General features: G+C 42.5%; 1 protein-coding gene across 1 annotated transcript in view; it reads right to left on the bottom strand.

The window, feature by feature from the left end:
- Positions 1 to 18,416, bottom strand: part of med27 (mediator complex subunit 27) — an 89,760-nt gene that overhangs the window by 30,689 nt on the left and 40,655 nt on the right. Inside the window, exon 3 of the mRNA XM_064950607.1 lies at positions 11,862 to 11,992. Coding sequence (XP_064806679.1) covers positions 11,862 to 11,992 — 131 coding nt within the window. The remainder of the gene's footprint in view (positions 1 to 11,861; positions 11,993 to 18,416) is intronic.

Below are 18,416 nucleotides of genomic sequence, written 5' to 3'. Positions count from 1 at the left end.
GCCAGTCCTCAGTAAATGGCACATGACAGTTGGAGTTTGCCAAAAGGCACCTAAAGACGATGTAATCACTGCTAAAGGTGCTTCAACAGAGTACTGAGTAAAGGGTCTGAATACTTATGTAAATGTGATGTCTGTTATTTTGTTTCATATAAACTATCACAAAAAAAAGTTATTGTTTTGTCGTCATGGGGTATTGTGTGTAGATGAACCTCAGGGTATGTGGGATGCTAGCGTCCCACCTGGCCAACTACCAGTGAGATTGCAGAGCGCCAAATTCAAATACAGAAATACTCATTATAAAAATTCTGAATTTGTATTTATTTATTTTACCTTAATTTAACTAGGCAAGGCAGTTAAGAACAAATTCTTATTTTCAATGACAGCCTAGGAACAGTGGGTTAACTGCCTGTTCAGGGGCAGAACAACAGATTTGTACCTTGTCAGCTCGGGGGTTTGAACTTCCAACCTTCCGGTTGCTAGTCCAACGCTCTAACCACTAGGCTACCCTGCCGCCCAGGCAGGCTGCCCTGGTTTAAAGATGAACTTCTTGTGGATCCAACCACGGTGTCAGATTTGAAAAATGCTTTACGGCGAACGCATACCTTACGATTATTTGAGAACATAGCCCAGCAGACAAATCATTACAAACAGTAACCAGCCAAGTAGAAGAGTTACACAAGTCAGAAATAGAGATAAAATGAATCCCTTACCTTTGATGATCTTCATATGGTTGCACTCAGAAGACATTCATTTACTCAATAAATGTTCCTTTTGTTCGATAAAGTGTCTTCATATCCAAAAACCTCAGTTTTGTTCGTGCGTTTTCTTCAGGTATTCAGACCCCTTCACTTTTTAAACATTGTTAGGTTACAGCCTTATTCTAAAATGTATGAAATTGTTTTATTCCCCTTGTTAATAGAATGCGATTTACCCGCTTTTCTTTTGGGGTGGAGATAGAATAGATGGTGTGATGGGGGTGTGTCTACAGATACGCCTTGTTCTGACCTTGAGTTAATTCCCTAATAACTCCACTACCTTTACCCGAGATAAAACCATGAACGAAGTAGAGCAAACCTGCTGGTTTCAAGTAAAAGTGGACAAAGTATATACTCTCTTTTTTTCCGATAGAAATAACAGCATTCTCCATGCACTATAACTTACAACTTGATAAGAGCTAGGTAAATGAGTAAACAGTTTGGATAAGGGAATTGTAAAGACCGTTGTTTTTGATCAATTCTACCTTATAATAGCAGGAGACAAATGTGAAACCAGTTATATGGCAGCAAACTGAAGCATATCAACATGACTTTTCCACAGTAAAGTTTATGAAATGCTGTGCCATTATGCAGAATTGAAATTGTAGAGCCTTTTAACTTGCAGGGAGGGGCAGTCTCGAATGTCATATTTATCGGCCAACCCACCTCTTTTCTATCATGTTAAATATTAGCAACGATCAGTATCGACCCTTGGTAGGACGAATAACCACATACATTCAACTGTCAATTTACTGTTAGTTTCCTTCAGCTGGTTGTTGCTGAGGATCATTAGTAACAGTTGATAATATACACTACCGTTCAAACGTTTGGGTCACTTAGAAATGTCCTTGTTTTTGAAAGAAAAACAAATATTTTGTCCATTAAAATAACATTGAAATGATCAGAAATACTGTGTAGACATTGTTAATGTTGTAAATGACTATTGTACCGAGAAAGGGCATAATTTTTGTTATGGAATATCCACATAGGCGTACATAGAGAGGCCAATAATCATCAAACATCACTCCTGTGTTCCAATGGCACGTTGTGTTAGCTAATCCAAGTTTATCATTTTAAAAGGCTAATTGATCATTTTGCAATTATGTTAGCACAGCTGAAAACTATTTTGCTGATTAAAGAAGCAATAAAACTGGCCTTCTTTAGACTAGTTGAGTATCAGCATTTGTGGGTTTGATTACAGGCTCAAATGACCAGAAACAAAGACCTTTCTTCTGAAACTCGTCAGTCTATTCTTGTTCTGAGAAATAAAGGCAATTCAATGCGAGAAACTGTCAAGAAACTGAAGACCTCGTACAACGCTGTGTACTACACCCTTCACAGAACAGCACAAACTGGCCCAAACCAGAACAAAAAAGTGGGAGGCCCCGGTGCACAACTGAGCAAGAAGTCAAGTACATTAGAGTATCTAGTTTGAGAAACAGATGCCTCAAGTCCTCAACTGGCAACTTCATTAAATAGTACCCGCAAAACACCCGTCTCAACGTCAACAGTGAAAATGCGACTCTGGGATGCTGGCCTTCTAGGTCCATCTTAATCCCATTTTAATCTTTCCCATCTTAATCGTTTCTTTTTATTGGCCAGTCCGAGATATGGCTTTTTCCTTGCAACTCTGCCTAGGCGGCCAGCATCCGGGAGTCGTCTCTTCATTGTTGACATTGAGACTGCTGTTTTGTAGGTATTATTTAATGAAGCTGCCAGTTGAGGATATGTGAGGCGTCTGTTTCTCAAACTAACACAACATGCCATTGGAACACAGGAGTGATGTTTGCTGATTATTGGCCTCTCTGTGTACGCCTATGTACATATTTCATTAAAAATCTGCTGTTTCCAGCTACAATAGTCATTTACAACATTAACAATATCTACAATGTATTTCTGATCAATTTGATGTTATTTTAAATGGACCAACATTTTTTATTTTCTTTCAAAAACAAAGGAAATTTTTAAGTGACCCCAAACTTTTGAACGGTAGTATATATATTTTTTTAAAGGTATGTGGGCTAATTAAATTGTTATTTAGCGGAGCGCAGACCAAGCTGCAACAGTTTGAACCCGACGCATGGTACAATACTTGGCTGTGTTGTCACACAGTTCCAAGGCTAGTGCAGGTAGTAGACAAGGGTATAGCCTACTATTGTACACTATTCGACCTATTATAATTCTATGTACACTAATCTTCCAACATTACCATGGGTTGAAGAACTGAATGTTTTTAAAGGCTCTCCTAACTTGTTTAAAAAAATATATATATTATTCACAAATATTTTCCTAACCCTAAATAATCTACAAGATCAGAGTATTTTAAAATGTACCAATTGGTGCTGAAACAGAGACGAATATGCATATATTTAGGTGGATTTCTTTCATTGAGCCCTAATATTCTGAATCCATTCTCTCCATATATTCTAGTGAGTCTGTGGACAAAATTCCAACTAAAAAGGTACACCATTTTTAAAGGGATGATTTAAGAGAAATGTACTGAAAAGCCTTTTGAATGAAAACTTCACAAGAAAATCTGTTGGCCAGTAAGAGAGTGTTTTCAGCAGTTGAATTACATTTATTTAGCGCGCACAAGGGAGCCATGCCTGCAAAGCCCGTTAAGCACCTGCACAAGGTATGTCTGAATACCAACTTACTGAGAAGTGAGTAGGAAAGGCATGTGTAATAAAGGTGTAATATCCTAAGTCGGAATCAGGCCCTATGTGCATTGGGTTGAACATAGGCAGTAGAGTTGCTTAATAAAGATGCAGAATGTCAATTGGCAGCATTGTAGGGTGCAGTCTGCCAGACAGTTACAAGACAAGACTTGTTCTTACATCTAACTGCTTAATAATTCATCTACGGAGTGAAACTCATTTAACCAGAACACAACACATTTTCACTGACTCAAATCAGTATTGTAAATTAACATCTCCCTAGGCGTTGGATACTTACCATTCTGGGCTAGGAGTTTCAAGTTCCACTTATAACTAAACCAAGTTATTTGAGCCTGACACCCCAGAAATTCCCCTGGTACATGTATGGTTCAACATTGAAAACTTCCATACACCTTTAAAAAAAAACAGCGGCCTGTTTTTCTTGCAAGTTTCTTCCAGTCTCCATGTAAAGTTGACTTCCCTAAAACGAAACCATGCACCATGGGGATACTCAATTAGCATAGCCCTAATTACTTGATATTGAGCTGCTCCCTAAATACAAAACGAGGATGGGTTTGAGACAGTCAAATATTTGCCTCTGTGTGTTGAAGTGGCTGCATTATCATCCTTTGTCCTAATGAGGGCTTGGAATTGCCAAGAACTATATTATCACAATACTTAGGTGCCAATACAATATGTATTGCAACTCTGCTGAAGAGAAACAAGAGAGAGCCAGTAGAAAACAAGTTTGAGATAAGTGCTCAAAAATGTTGGCACAACAAAAGATGGAGAACAAGCTATAGGATAAGAAATGCCAGAGTTTTGGCACAGGTCCAACCGACTAACACTAGCTAATGTTTACTACCTAGCAAAAAATAACATATATACACTACCAATCAAAAGTTTGGACACACCTACTTATTCAAGGGTTTTTCTTAAATTTGTACTATTTTCTACATTGTAGAATAATAATGGAGACATCAAAACTATGAAATAACGCTTCCGTCCCTCTTCTCATCCCAACCTGGGCTTGAACTAGGGACCTTCTGCACACATCAACAACTGACACCCACAAAGCATCAGTACCCATAACTCCACAAAGGCCGCAGCCCTTGCAGAGCAAGTGGAAACAATACTTCAAGGTTTCAGTGACATCACCGATCGAAACGCTATTAGCGTGCACCACCGCTAACTAGCTAGCCATTTCACATCGGTTACAACAGCTTTGCACAATCTTCAGAATTGTTGATCTCTGCCATGCCTGGTGTGCTCACAGCAAATGTGGCCCTGATGACAGACAATAGTCTAGTCTATAGATGGTTTGGAGGGTTAAAGATGAAAACACAATGGCGCAAAAACGTTCAGCTCGCTGTGGACTGACTAAATGTACTTTCATTTTCTTGTGGGGAGAGGACCCTTGTGCTCTGATTGGCTTCCCAATTTAAGCCTTCATTGACAGCCGAATATTCTAAATGTTGAATTGGGAAAGTCAACCACCCCTTGCCACCAAGTCCTCCATGGTGCGGGTAGCAGGTGATTCTGGGACATCATCATGTAACCCTAACCTAATTCAAATGCTCCAAACAGGGAATTTAGGCCTAACTCTATGCGAGAGTTGATTGTACATATGGATTAAAAAAATAGGACTTGACTAAAAGAAAACACATGAAGATTAGACTGTCTGTGTAGCAGCTAGTCTTTTTGAATATACAGTATGAATGTAAGTACAAGTCTTGTAACTGTCTGGCCGCCGCCTGGCACCCTACAATGCTGCCAATTGACATTCTGCATCTTTATTAAGCAACTCTACTGCCTATGTTCAACCCAATGCACATAGGGCCTGATTCCGACTTAGGATATTACACCTTTATTACACATGCCTTTCCTACTCACTTCTCAGTAAGTTGGTATTCAGACTTACCTTGTGCAGGTGCTTAACGGGCTTTGCAGGCATGGCTCCCTTGTGCGCGCTAAATAAATGTAATTCAACTGCTGAAAACACTCACTTACTGGCCAACAGATTTTCTTGTGAAGTTTTCGTTCAATAGGCTTTTCAGTACATTTCTCTTAAGTCATCCCTTTAAATACTGTGTCTATTTTTTAGTTGGAATTTTGTCCACAGACTCACTAGAATATATGGAGAGAATGGTTTCAGAATATTAGGGATCAATGATAGAAAATGGGAAGAACCATGTGATGGCCCAAACTTCATCGAGAAGACAAACCATCTGGAAATGATCACTCCAGTTACAATGTGATGTCACATTTAAGATAAATGTGAAAAAAAGCTTGTGTTTCAGAAATGTTCCGACTCTTGTTCTGTTACAGTGTTAATATGTGAGTGGACTTGTGTGTTTGTGTGATACTTGTGACAAGGCCAGACCTAAGAGAGCAGTGCAGTGGGGAAGGTGATGGGGTTGGCTCCCAATAGACCTGCTTAGCCTCTATGCTGATAGAAATAGACAAGTCCAAGGTGACAACTGCAATCTGAATTGATGTTCCAAGGACAAAGGTCTGTGTCCCAGGAGAGACAAAATTATCGAGTCCCACCAAAATGGCATTGCACAGCTCACAGTACGTAGATGACCTTCCAGAAGCAGATGCAATATCACCATATTACTACACATTACAAACCATTAGGAACACCTTCCTACTATTGAGTTGCACCCTTTTTTGCCCTCAGAACAGCCTCAATTTGTTGGGGCATGGCCTCCACAAGATGTCAAAAGCGTTCCACAGGGATGCTGGCCAATGTTGCTGCCAATACTTCCCACTGGTGTGTTAAGTTGGCTGCATATCCTTTGGGTGGTGAACCATTCTTGATACACAGGGAAACTGTTAAGCATGAAAAACCCAGCAGAATTACAGTTCTTGACACACTCAAACCAGAGGGCCTGTCACCTACGACCATACCCAGTTCAAAGACACATTTTTTGTCTTGCCCATTCACTCTCAATAGCACACATACACAATCCATGCCTCAAGGCTTAAACATCTTAAACATCCTTCTTTAACCTGTGTCCTCACCTCACCTTCATCTACACTGATTGAAAATCAAATCAAATCAAATTTGATTTGTCACATACACATGGTTAGCAGATGTTAATGCGAGTGTAGCGAAATGCTTGTGCTTCTAGTTCCGACAATGCAGTAATAACCAACAAGTAATCTAACTAACAATTCCTAAACTACTGTCTTATACACAGTGTAAGGGGATAAAGAATATGTACATAAGGATATATGAATGAGTGATGGTACAGAGCAGCATAGGCAAGATACAGTAGATGGTATCGAGTACAGTATATACATATGAGATGAGTATGTAAACAAAGTGGCATAGTTAAAGTGGCTAGTGATACTTGTATTACATAAGGATGCAGTCGATGATATAGAGTACAGTGTATATACGTATGCATATGAGATGAATAATGTAGGGTAAGTGACATTATATAAGGTAGTGTTGTTTAAAGTGGCTAGTGATATATTTACATAATTTCCCATCAATTCCCATTATTAAAGTGGCTGGCGTTGAGTCAGTGTCAGTGAGTTGGCAGCAGCCACTCAATGTTAGTGGTGGCTGTTTAACAGTCTGATGCCTTGAGATAGAAGCTGTTTTTCAGTCTCTCGGTTCCAGCTTTGATGCACCTGTACTGACCTCGCCTTCTGGATGATAGCGGGGTGAACAGGCAGTGGCTCGGGTGGTTGATGTCCTTGATGATCTTTATGGCCTTCCTGTAACATCGGGTGGTGTAGGTGTCCTGGAGGGCAGGTAGTTTGCCCCCGGTGATGCGTTGTGCAGACCTCACTACCCTCTGGAGAGCCTTACGGTTGAGGGCGGAGCAGTTGCCGTACCAGGCGGTGATACAGCCCGCCAGGATGCTCTCGATTGTGCATCTGTAGAAGTTTGTGAGTGCTTTTGGTGACAAGCCAAATTTTTTCAGCCTCCTGAGGTTGAAGAGGCGCTGCTGCGCCTTCTTCACGACGCTGTCTGTGTGAGTGGACCAATTCAGTTTGTCTGTGATGTGTATGCCGAGGAACTTAAAACTTGCTACTCTCTCCACTACTGTTCCAACAATGTGGATAGGGGGGTGTTCCCTCTGCTGTTTCCTGAAGTCCACAATCATCTCCTTAGTTTTGTTGACGTTGAGTGTGAGGTTATTTTCCTGACACCACACTCCGAGGGCCCTCACCTCCTCCCTGTAGGCCGTCTCGTCGTTGTTGGTAATCAAGCCTACCACTGTTGTGTCGTCCGCAAACTTGATGATTGAGTTGGGGGCGTGCGTGGCCATGCAGTCGTGGGTGAACAAGGAGTACAGGAGAGGGCTCAGAACGCACCCTTGTGGGGCCCCAGTGTTGAGGATCAGTGGGGAGGAGATGTTGTTACCTACCCTCACCACGTGGGGGGCGGCCCGTCAGGAAGTCCAGTACCCAGTTGCACAGGGCGGGGTCGAGACCCAGGGTCTCGAGCTTGATGACGAGCTTGGAGGGTACTATGGTGTTGAATGCCGAGCTGTAGTCGATGAACAGCATTCTCACATAGGTATTCCTCTTGTCCAGATGGGTTAGGGCAGTGTGCAGTGTGGTTGAGATTGCATCGTCTGTGGACCTATTTGAGCGGTAAGCAAATTGGAGTGGGTCTAGGGTGTCAGGTAGGGTGGAGGTGATATGGTCCTTGACTAGTCTCTCAAAGCACTTCATGATGACGGAAGTGAGTGCTACGGGGCGGTAGTCGTTTAGCTCAGTTACCTTAGCTTTCTTGGGAACAGGAACAATGGTGGCCCTCTTGAAGCATGTGGGAACAGCAGACTGGTATAGGGATTGATTGAATATGTCCGTAAACACACCAGCCAGCTGGTCTGCGCATGCTCTGAGGGCGCGGCTGGGGATGCCGTCTGGGCCTGCAGCCTTGCGAGGGTTAACACGTTTAAATGTTTTACTCACCTCGGCTGCAGTGAAGGAGAGACCGCATTTTTCCGTTGCAGGCAGTGTCAGTGGCACTGTATTGTCCTCAAAGCGGGCAAAAAAGTTATTTAGTCTGCCTGGGAGCAAGACATCCTGGTCCGTGACTGGGCTGGATTTCTTCCTGTATTTATTTATTTTTACAATATTTGACATTTAATCCTAGTAAAAATTCCCTGTCTTAGGTCAGTTAGGATCACCACTTTATTTTAAGAGCGTGAAATGTCAGAATAATAAGAGAGAGACTGATTTATTTCAGCGTTTATTTATTTCATCACATTCCCAGTGGGTCAGAAGTTTACATACACTCAATTAGTATTTGGTAGCATTGCCTTGAAATTGTTTAACTTGGGTCAAACGTTTCGGGTGGCCTTCTACAAGCTTCCCACAATAAGTAGGGTGAATTTTGGCCCATTCCTCAAGACAGAGCTGGTGTAACTGAGTCAGGTTTGTAGGCCTCCTTGCTTGCACATGCTTTTAAAGTTCTGCCCACACATTTTCTATCAGATTGAGGTCAGGGCTTTGTGATGGCCACTCCAATACATTGACTTTGCTGTCCTTAAACCATTTTGACACAACTTTGGAAGTATGCTTGGGGTCATTGTCCATTTGGACGACCCATTTTCCACCAAGCTTTAACTTCTTTACTGATGTCTTGAAATGTTGCTTCAATATAGCCACAATTTTTCTCCCTCATGATCTATTTTGTGAAGTGCACCAGTCCGTCCTGTAGCAAAGCACCCACACAACATGATGCTGCTACCCCCGTGCTTCGCGGTTGGGATGGTATTCTTCAGCTTGCAAGCATCCCCATTTTTCTTCCAAACATACCGATGGTCATTATGGCCAAACAGTGCTAGTTTTGTTTCAACAGACCAGAGGACATTTCTCCAAAAAGTACTATCTTTGTCCCCATGTGCAGTTGGAAACCGTAGTCTGGCTTTTTTGGGGCGGTTTTGGAGCAGTGGCTTCTTCCTTGCTGAGCAGCCTTTCAGGTTATGTCGATATAGGACTCGTTTGTACTGTGGATTTAGATACTTTTGTACCTGTTTCCTACAGCATCTTCACAAGGTCCTTTGCTGTTGTTCTGGGATTGATTTGCACTTTTCACACCATCATCTCTAGGAGACAGAACGCGTCTCCTTCCTGAGTGGTATGATTGCGTGGTCCCATGGTGTTTATACTTGCGTACTATTGTTTGTACAGATGAACGTGGTACTTTCAGGCGCTTGGAAATTGCTCCCAAGGATGAACCAGACTTGTGGAGGTCTACAATCTTTTTTCTGAGGTCTTGGCTGATTTCTTTTGATTTTCCCATGATGTCAAGCAGAGGCAGTGAGTTTGAAGGTAGGCCTTGAAATACATCTACAGGTACGCCTCCAATTGACTCAAATTATGTCAATTAGCCAATCAGAAGCTTCTATAGCCATGACATCATTTTATGGAATTTTCCAAGCTGTTTAAAGGCATAGGCATCTTAGTGTATGTAAACTTCTTGTGATACAGTGAATAAGTGAAATAATCTGTCTGTAAACAATTGTTGGAAAAATGACATGTGTCATGCACAAAGTAGATGTCCTATCCGACTTGCCAAAACTATAGTTTGTAAACAAGAAATGTACGGAGTGGTTGAATATCTAGTTTAATGACTCCAACCTAAGTGTATGTAAACTTCCGACTTCAACTGTAGTTGTTGTGAATTTGTTAGATATTACTGCACTGTCGGAACTAGAAGCACAAGCATTTCGCTACACTCACATTAACATCTGCTAACCATGCGTACGTGACAAACACAATTTGATTTGATCAATACATAAACACAAAATATCTAGGTCAAATAGGGGAGAGGCGTTGTGCCGTGAGGTGTTGGTTTATCTGTTTTTTTTAAAACCAGGTTTGCTGTTCAGGTATGACTATTTCGGCAAATTCAGCCAAATAGAATTCTGCCTCTTTGCTTCTCTCATATGCATCTGGAAACCCCCTTTCATACCAAAGCCACATCCCAGACAACGTCCTACCATGAGGCGTGCTAGTTAGCAGTCAGATGTATTCTATTATTTGTTAATCTCTTCAGCATCCAGTCTTGACTCCTGCATGCCAAACTCATCTTGTGACTTGTTGGACTAATAGGCTAATAGATTGTATAACCTGGTTTCTCCATACGTTGACCATGATTTTTTTCAAGGATTAGCTCACATGACATAGCCGATTCGATTTGAACCTTCACCCTGGCCAGTCTCTAATGGCCTGCCATTGATCTAATGTCCAACAGAAAAGTGTCTGTTAAGGACTTGACTCCTTGGTAGCTAGTGTCTGCATAAACCCATTATTATATCATTTTCAGTACTATCATATCATTTTCACTACCATCAACATTTCTTTGGAATACTGTAATTACACAGTGCACTTTCTGGGGCATTTCTGTAGCTACATAGAGAAGAAAAATGCCGGAGGGTGGATGCAAAAAAAACTTAAAGGTTGTGCTGCATAATTCATGCGCTGGCTGCTCCTTTTAGAAACGGCAAATTCATCAGAACAATGACGTTTGACAGAGGAGCCGCTGGTTGGCTTCACCTTGACCCACTCTTCATCCACTCTCTTCCTGTGCTGTACGGAGCCATTAGACTTCCCCAACGCTCAGAGTCACCCCGGCACAACGCAGGTATCGGACAGTGAGAAGCTGCTCAGGGAAGATGTACAGTGACAGCCGTGCCTTCACTGTTGCCCACTATTGATATTTCCTTTTACATCCAGAGTGCAGACACTTTACTGAGCAAAGACAGCCCTACCTCCCAAGCCAAAAACTGCTAAAGTGCCAGATGGGAAATATGGGGGGGAAATGTCACCCAAACCCAGTGAATCTGACATTTTGTGAGGATCTTTCTTTTGTTGACAAGGGGTGTGAGGGTGAACAGAAGAGAGCACCAGGTGCCATTTTCACACATTCTGCAAACCTGATCCACCAGAAAGCTGCATTGTAATAACATTATGAAAACCAAAGCCTATATCTATCAAAAGGCACATTGATGAAAAAAGGTGGGCGATTTCAAAGACCAGCGTACAAAGATGATTAAGGGTACAATGCCACACTGATCAAGGACTATCCATAAGAGCCCAACACACAATGGATTTCTGTTTTGTAGCAGCATTTCCAGCTGGGGACCACGCACTATGCCCGCGGGGGACCACTATTTTCGCTCTCCTTCAACCACTTTCATCTTCCACAGGGGACGTCGTCCCTCAGTCCCTCCAACCAGGCCTCCTGCATGCCCTTCCCCCACTCTCATCACTCTCTTATCAAAGCAAGAGGTCTAAGACAACAAAATAAGACAATGCACCATTTGTATTAGTCACATGATCCCTCTGGACTATGACAACTCTAAACAGAAAGACAAATAACTGGAGGGAGATCATTCATCTTTCAGTCATTCAGTCATTGCATTAGCAACTATCAGGGAAATGTTTAAGCAGGAAGAGGGGCTGTACTTACTGTGGTGGCAGAACCAGGGTACTGGGCTGGACTTTGGGTCTTCTCTTGGCAGATGCCCCCATTTGGTTAGCTGAGCGCTTCAATGACTGCTGGTTAAGAAGACTGGATGCCAAGCCAGCATGGTACTGCAACTGAATGGGGAGAAAAGAACAGAAAATAATAAAAACATGGCATGTTTTAATACAATAACTCAGCCTAACAGGAAACATGGGGCATTAGGGATTAAGACATATATGGCCAATGCTGAAATCCAAATGCACCTTGCTTAAGCAACCCACAGAAACATTGGAACCATGTGGTAGGATATGTATCTACTGTGGTGAGAAGGACAAGACACTTCAGACGGTACTCTATTACAGGGTGGAGATCATCCTGAGCAGCTCTAAACCACATCAAGCATACATAGTGAATACCCAAAAGCTGAGTTAACCTGGGTCTGTTTTGTCACTAAACCTTGAGACACTTAAATACAGCTCCAAGGCCAACGATATGACAGTAATGTGACAGGTGTCAGATTAAAGGCAATAAAAGGTAGAAATCTGACCTTGAGTTAAGTGACACATGACAAGTTAAAAGCTGTACTGTTATATATTATAATGTGTCCTCTGTTCTAGCCTGGAGCAGCCCACACAAAACCAGAACATTCACAAGATAACATTGGCAGCAGAGTAGAGAAAAATAAGAAAAGAAGTGACTCATCATCAAGTTTAATTGAGACACTGTAGCCGACTGTTTTCCCAAAGCTAAAACCCAAGCCTGACAACAATCTGCTCACTTAAAAAGGAGAAATATTTGGTTTGGTAGCCCAACTATATCCTCCACTCCTGCCCACTCTGCCTCCCCCTCTCCTCCTGTTGTTGGTTTGGGAGCGACAAGTGGCAAGTAAAGCAGCTCTCACTTTGATGTAGAAGCGACAGAAGCCTGTCGGCAGTGCCACTCCACGTCTGATGAAATGGCGTGAAAGAGATGGAAGCTATGCAGAACACACAGGTGTTAAAATCAGTGCCCGTCCTACAGCCCAACGGCAGTTGTCAAATGTGGCTGTAAAGCCTAAAGGGACCAGCAATAAAAAATTAAAACAGGGTATGTACAGGCCTGATAAAGACATTACTAATTTGGTATGAATTTACAGGTACAATTAGCATAATGTTTAATAAGCATGTACACTGAGTGTACAAAACATGAGGAGCAATTTCCTAATATTGAGTTGCACTCCCCTTTGCCCTCAGAACAGTCTCAATTCGTAGGGGCGTTCCACAGGGATTCTGGTCCATGTTGACTCATATGCTTCCCACCAGATGGCTGGTAGTGGATCTCTACTCCGAATAGCTTGTTCCATCTCATCCTACAGATGCTCAATTGGATTGAGATCTGGTGACTGGACAGGCCACTGCAGTAAGCGGAATTAACTGTCATATTCGTGGAACCATTCCTGGACAATCCTAGCCATGTGGCATGGGGCATTATCCTGCTGAAAAAAAATCGATTTGCAGATGGAGACACTGCTGCCATGAAGGATGCACCTGACTGGCAATGATGTTCAGATATCCTGTGGAATTTAAAAGTTGCAAGGGGCCCAATGTGTGCCATGAAAACACAACCCACAACATCACCACCAGCCTGCAATGTTGACACACGACAGGATGGATGCATGTACTCATGGGGTTTTCTCCATACCCTAGTCCTCCCAAAAGCATGAAATAGCAGGAACTGGGATTAATCAGATTCTCCAAGGTCCAGTGTTTTCGTTCCTGAGCCCACTGCATCCTCAGTTTTTACATTTTTCCTGAAAGAAGTAGAACTCTGTCGTCGGCTGCCATACCCCATTCGTGTCAAGGTATGATGAGTTGTGCATTCTTTTATGGGTCTTTGAGCACCAATGTTGTGCTGGACTGTCAGCTGACTAATTGTAACCCATCTGTAGCTCTGCACAATTCGTGTCAGCCTCCTTTGTCCACTTTCATCAATGACCCATTTTCGACCACAGGCCTGCCTTTGGCTGGATGCCCTCTGGGTGGTGGACCATTCTGGATACACACGGGTAACTGTTGAGTGTGAAAAAAAACCCAGCAGCATCGCAGTTCTTGACACACTCAAACAGGTGAGCCTGGCACCTATACCATACCCCATTCAAAGGCAGACTTACATTTTTTTGTCTTCACCCTCTGAATGGCATACATACACAATCCATGTCTCAATTGTCTCAAGGCTTAAAAATCCTTCTTAAACCTGTCTTCATCTACACTGACTGGAGTGGATTTAACAGGTGACATCAATAAGGGATCATAGCATTCACCTCGATTCACCTGGTCAGACAGTGTCATGGAAAGTGTTCATAATGTTTTTTTACACTCCGTGTATAATAAATGTTTTATTAGTCAACTTATACTGATCAAAAATATAAATTCAACATGTAAAAGTGTTGGTCCCATATTTCATGAACTGAGATAAAGATCCCAGAAATGTTCCATTAGCACAAAAAGCTTATTTCTCTCAAATTGAGCACAAAATTTGTTAACATCCCTGTTAGTGAGCATGTCATCTTTGGGAAGATAATTCATCCACCTGACAGGTGTGGCATATCAAGAAACTGAGTAAACAGCATGATCAGAACACAGGTGCAACTTGTGCTGGGGATAACGCAAGGCCATTAAAATGTGCAGTTTTGTCACACAACGCCACAGATGTCAATTTTTTAGGGAGAGTGCAATTGGCATGCTGACTGCAGGAATATCCACCAGAGCTGTTGCCAGGGAATTGAATGCTCATTTCTCTACCATAAGCTGCCTCGTTTTAGAGAATTTGGTAGTACGTCCAACCCGGCCTCACAACTGCAGACCACGTGACCTCGCCAGCCCAGGACCTCAACATCCGGCGTCTTCACCTGCGGAATGGTCGGAGACCAGCCACCCGGACATGCTGATGAAACTGTGGGTTTGCACAACTGAAGAATTTCAAACAAACTGTCAGTAACCGTCTCAGGGATGCTCATCTGCATGCTCATCGTCCTCACCAGGGTCTTGACATGACTGCCGGTGAGCGTCGTAACCGACTTCATTGGGCAAATTCTCCCCTTCGATGGCCTCTGGCACGCTGGAGAACTATGCTCTTCACAGATGAATCCCAGTTTCAACTATACCCGGGCAGAAATCAGGCAATGTGTATGGCGTCGTGTGGCTGAGCTGTTTGCTGATGTTAGTGTTGTGAACAGAGTGCCCCATGGTGGAAATCGGGTTATGGTATGGGCAGGCAGGCATAAGCTATGGACATCGAAAACAATTGCATTTTATCAATGGCAATTTAAAGAGATACTGTGAGGAGATCCTGAGGCACATTGTCTTGCCATTCCTCCACCGCCATCACCTCATGTTTCAGCATGATAATACACGTCGCAAGGATCTATACACAATTCCTGGAAGCTGAACATGTCCCAGTTTTTCTATGGCCTGCACTCGCCAAGCATGTCACCCATTGAGCATGTTTGGGATGCTCTGGATCAATGTGTTTGACAGCATTTTCCCGTCAATATCCAGCAAATCCACCATGTCAAGATGTGTCGCTCTGCATGAGGTAAAAATAGAGGTCACACTAGATACTGAAAGGTTTTCTGATTCAGGTATCTGTGACCAATAGATTCATATCTGAATTCCCTGTCACGTGAAATCCATAGATTAGGCCTAATGTGTTAATTTCAATTGACTAATTTCCTTATATCAACTGTAACTCAGTAAAATATTAGAAATTGTTGCATTTTGTGTATAATGTTAAGGGTTTCTATGCAGCAATTCTTCAACAGGTTGAAAATTGCTGATATGATAAAGCCATGCTTCTGATCAGTTTTAATGTATCCTGTATCAAAATGCAGTAAGCCTATACCAATATGTCTCAAAGTATTACCACAACAGGAGACAACAGAAATAAAATCAACAAGTAGAGGACAACCTCGCACCATTCCTCAGGGTCTCCTGGCTGCAGTGCAAACAGGTAGCAGGTCTCATCTGGACTGATTCCGCCAGCTATCTTATGGTACATCACCTCACTTCGCCACAGGGCTCATCCACAGAAAAAGCACTTAAATTGGGGCTCATATAATCCCGCAGCTCATTAATTGCTATTCAAATATTCCTCCTCTTGAACTAATTACCCAAGATGTGCGGCTATGGAGAGCCGTTTCAAATCAAATCAAGGCGAGAGGCAGACTACACAGCGCTCCCCTAGCTAAATTCAGCTGACCAAAGCAGCTGTGCTAACGGGGAATTATTTTAATTGACCAAGCCTCCTCTTCATGGCTAATGAGGCTACTTTGTTAGGCCTGGATTGTGAAGCAGCCCGATGCTGCAGGAGCCCAGTGAAGCTCAACCTGAATGCCAAACAAACTAAATCCAATGGATAGAAATAAACAAGCATAAAAGCTGCAGAGCAGATAATGTTGCTTTAGCCCAGGGCTGTTCAATTGCGGTCCTCGAGGTCCGAAACACTTCTGGTTTCTGTTTTGACATTTTTCTTTCAAATATGAAAACAAAATGCCCACTATGCAAAACATTCTCCAAGGTGATCAACATACTGCATGTCCTCCAAATTGTCAAATCTCTCAATTGTTTGTTTAACTTTATAATATACCATATCTAAAGTGATGTAACCAGATACTTCTTTCCAATTGACGGCTATACATTTCTCTGATATTGATCAGTAATATTCACATTTTCAACAGACATAATCGTGAAGATGGATGAATATAAATTCCTAGACACAATGAAATGATACAAATATTATCCCAAAATGGTGTCAGTTTGGCACAGGACCACAGAATATGCAATGCTTTTTGCATATCCAACAAAGATGTGATATGTCTGTGAACAAGTCCTATGAATTATGTTAAATTGCAGTAGTTTATGTCTTAGGTTGTAGGAACAGGTATGATGAGCATTTTCACATATCTGTGACCAATGGTTCTCCTCAATTTCTTCATTTAGATCCTTTTCTCATTTTTTCCTGATAGGTTCTGAACTAGAGGTCGACCGATTAATCGGAATGGCCGATTACTTAGGGCCGATTTCAGGTTTTCATAACAATCGGAAATCGGTATTTTTGGGCGACAAATTTTTTTTTTACACCTTTATTTAACTAGGCAAGTCAGTTAAGAACACATTCTTATTTTCAATGACGGCCTAGGAATGGTGGGTTAACTGCCTTGTTCAAGGGCAGAAAGACAGATTTTCACCTTGCAAGATTGGATCCCCCGAGCTGACAACAGATAACTCGTCCAACGCTCTAACGACCTACGTCTCTCTCGTTGCACTCCACAAGGAGACTGCCTGCCTGTTACGTGAATGCAGTAAGCCAGGGTAAGTTGCTAGCTAGCATTAAACTTATCTTAGAAAAAAACATCATTCATAATCACTAGTTAACTACACATGGTTGACGATATTACTAGATATTAGCTAGCGTGTACTGCGTTGCATATAATCTGACTGAGCATACAAGCATACAAGTATCTACAGTGCCTTGCGAAAGTATTCGGCCCCCTTGAACTTTGCGACCTTTTGCAAAAATTTCAGTCTCTCGATGTGCAAAACTGATAGAGACATACCCCAAGCGACTTACAGCTGTAATCGCAGCAAAAGGTGGCGCTACAAAGTATTAACTTAAGGGGGCTGAATAATTTTGCACGCCCAATTTTTCAGTTTTTGATTTGTTGAAAAAGTTTGAAATATCCAATACATGTCGTTCCACTTCATGATTGTGTCCCACTTGTTGTTGATTCTTCAAAAAAAAAAATACATTTTTATATCTTTATGTTTGAAGCCTGAAATGTGGCAAAAAGTCGCAAAGTTCAAGGTGGCCGAATACTTTCGCAAGGCACTGTAAGTATCTGACTGAGCGGTGGTAGGCAGAAGCAGGCGTGTAAACATTCATTCAAACAGCACTTTCGTGCATTTTGCCAGCAGCTCTTCGTTGTGCGTCAAGCATTGCGCTGTTTATGACATTTAAACGTGAGTAAAAAATTTAAACGTGTTAACCCTCGCAAGGCTGCAGGCCCAGACGGCATCCCCAGCCGCGCCCTCAGAGCATGCGCAGACCAGCTGGCTGGTTTGTTTACGGACATATTCAATCAATCCCTATACCAGTCTGCTGTTCCCACATGCTTCAAGAGGGCCACCATTGTTCCTGTTCCCAAGAAAGCTAAGGAAACTGAGCTAAACGACTACCGCCCCGTAGCACTCACTTCCGTCATCATGAAGTGCTTTGAGAGACGAGTCAAGGACCATATCGCCTCCACCCTACCTGACATCCTAGACCCACTCCAATTTGCTTACCGCCCAAATAGGTCCACAGACGACGCAATCTCAACCACACTGCACACTGCCCTAACCCATCTGGACAAGAGGAATACCTATGTGAGAATGCTGTTCATCGACTACAGCTCGGCATTTAACACCATAGTACCCTCCAAGCTCGTCATCAAGCTCGAGACCCTGGGTTTCGACCCCGCCCTGTGCAACTGGGTACTGGACTTCCTGACGGGCCGCCCCAGGTGGTGAGGGTAGGCAACAA

This window comes from Oncorhynchus masou, chromosome 1 (assembly GCF_036934945.1).
Source record: "Oncorhynchus masou masou isolate Uvic2021 chromosome 1, UVic_Omas_1.1, whole genome shotgun sequence".
Classification (NCBI taxonomy): domain Eukaryota; kingdom Metazoa; phylum Chordata; class Actinopteri; order Salmoniformes; family Salmonidae; genus Oncorhynchus; species Oncorhynchus masou.
This window is presented reverse-complemented; position numbering and strand designations above follow the sequence as displayed.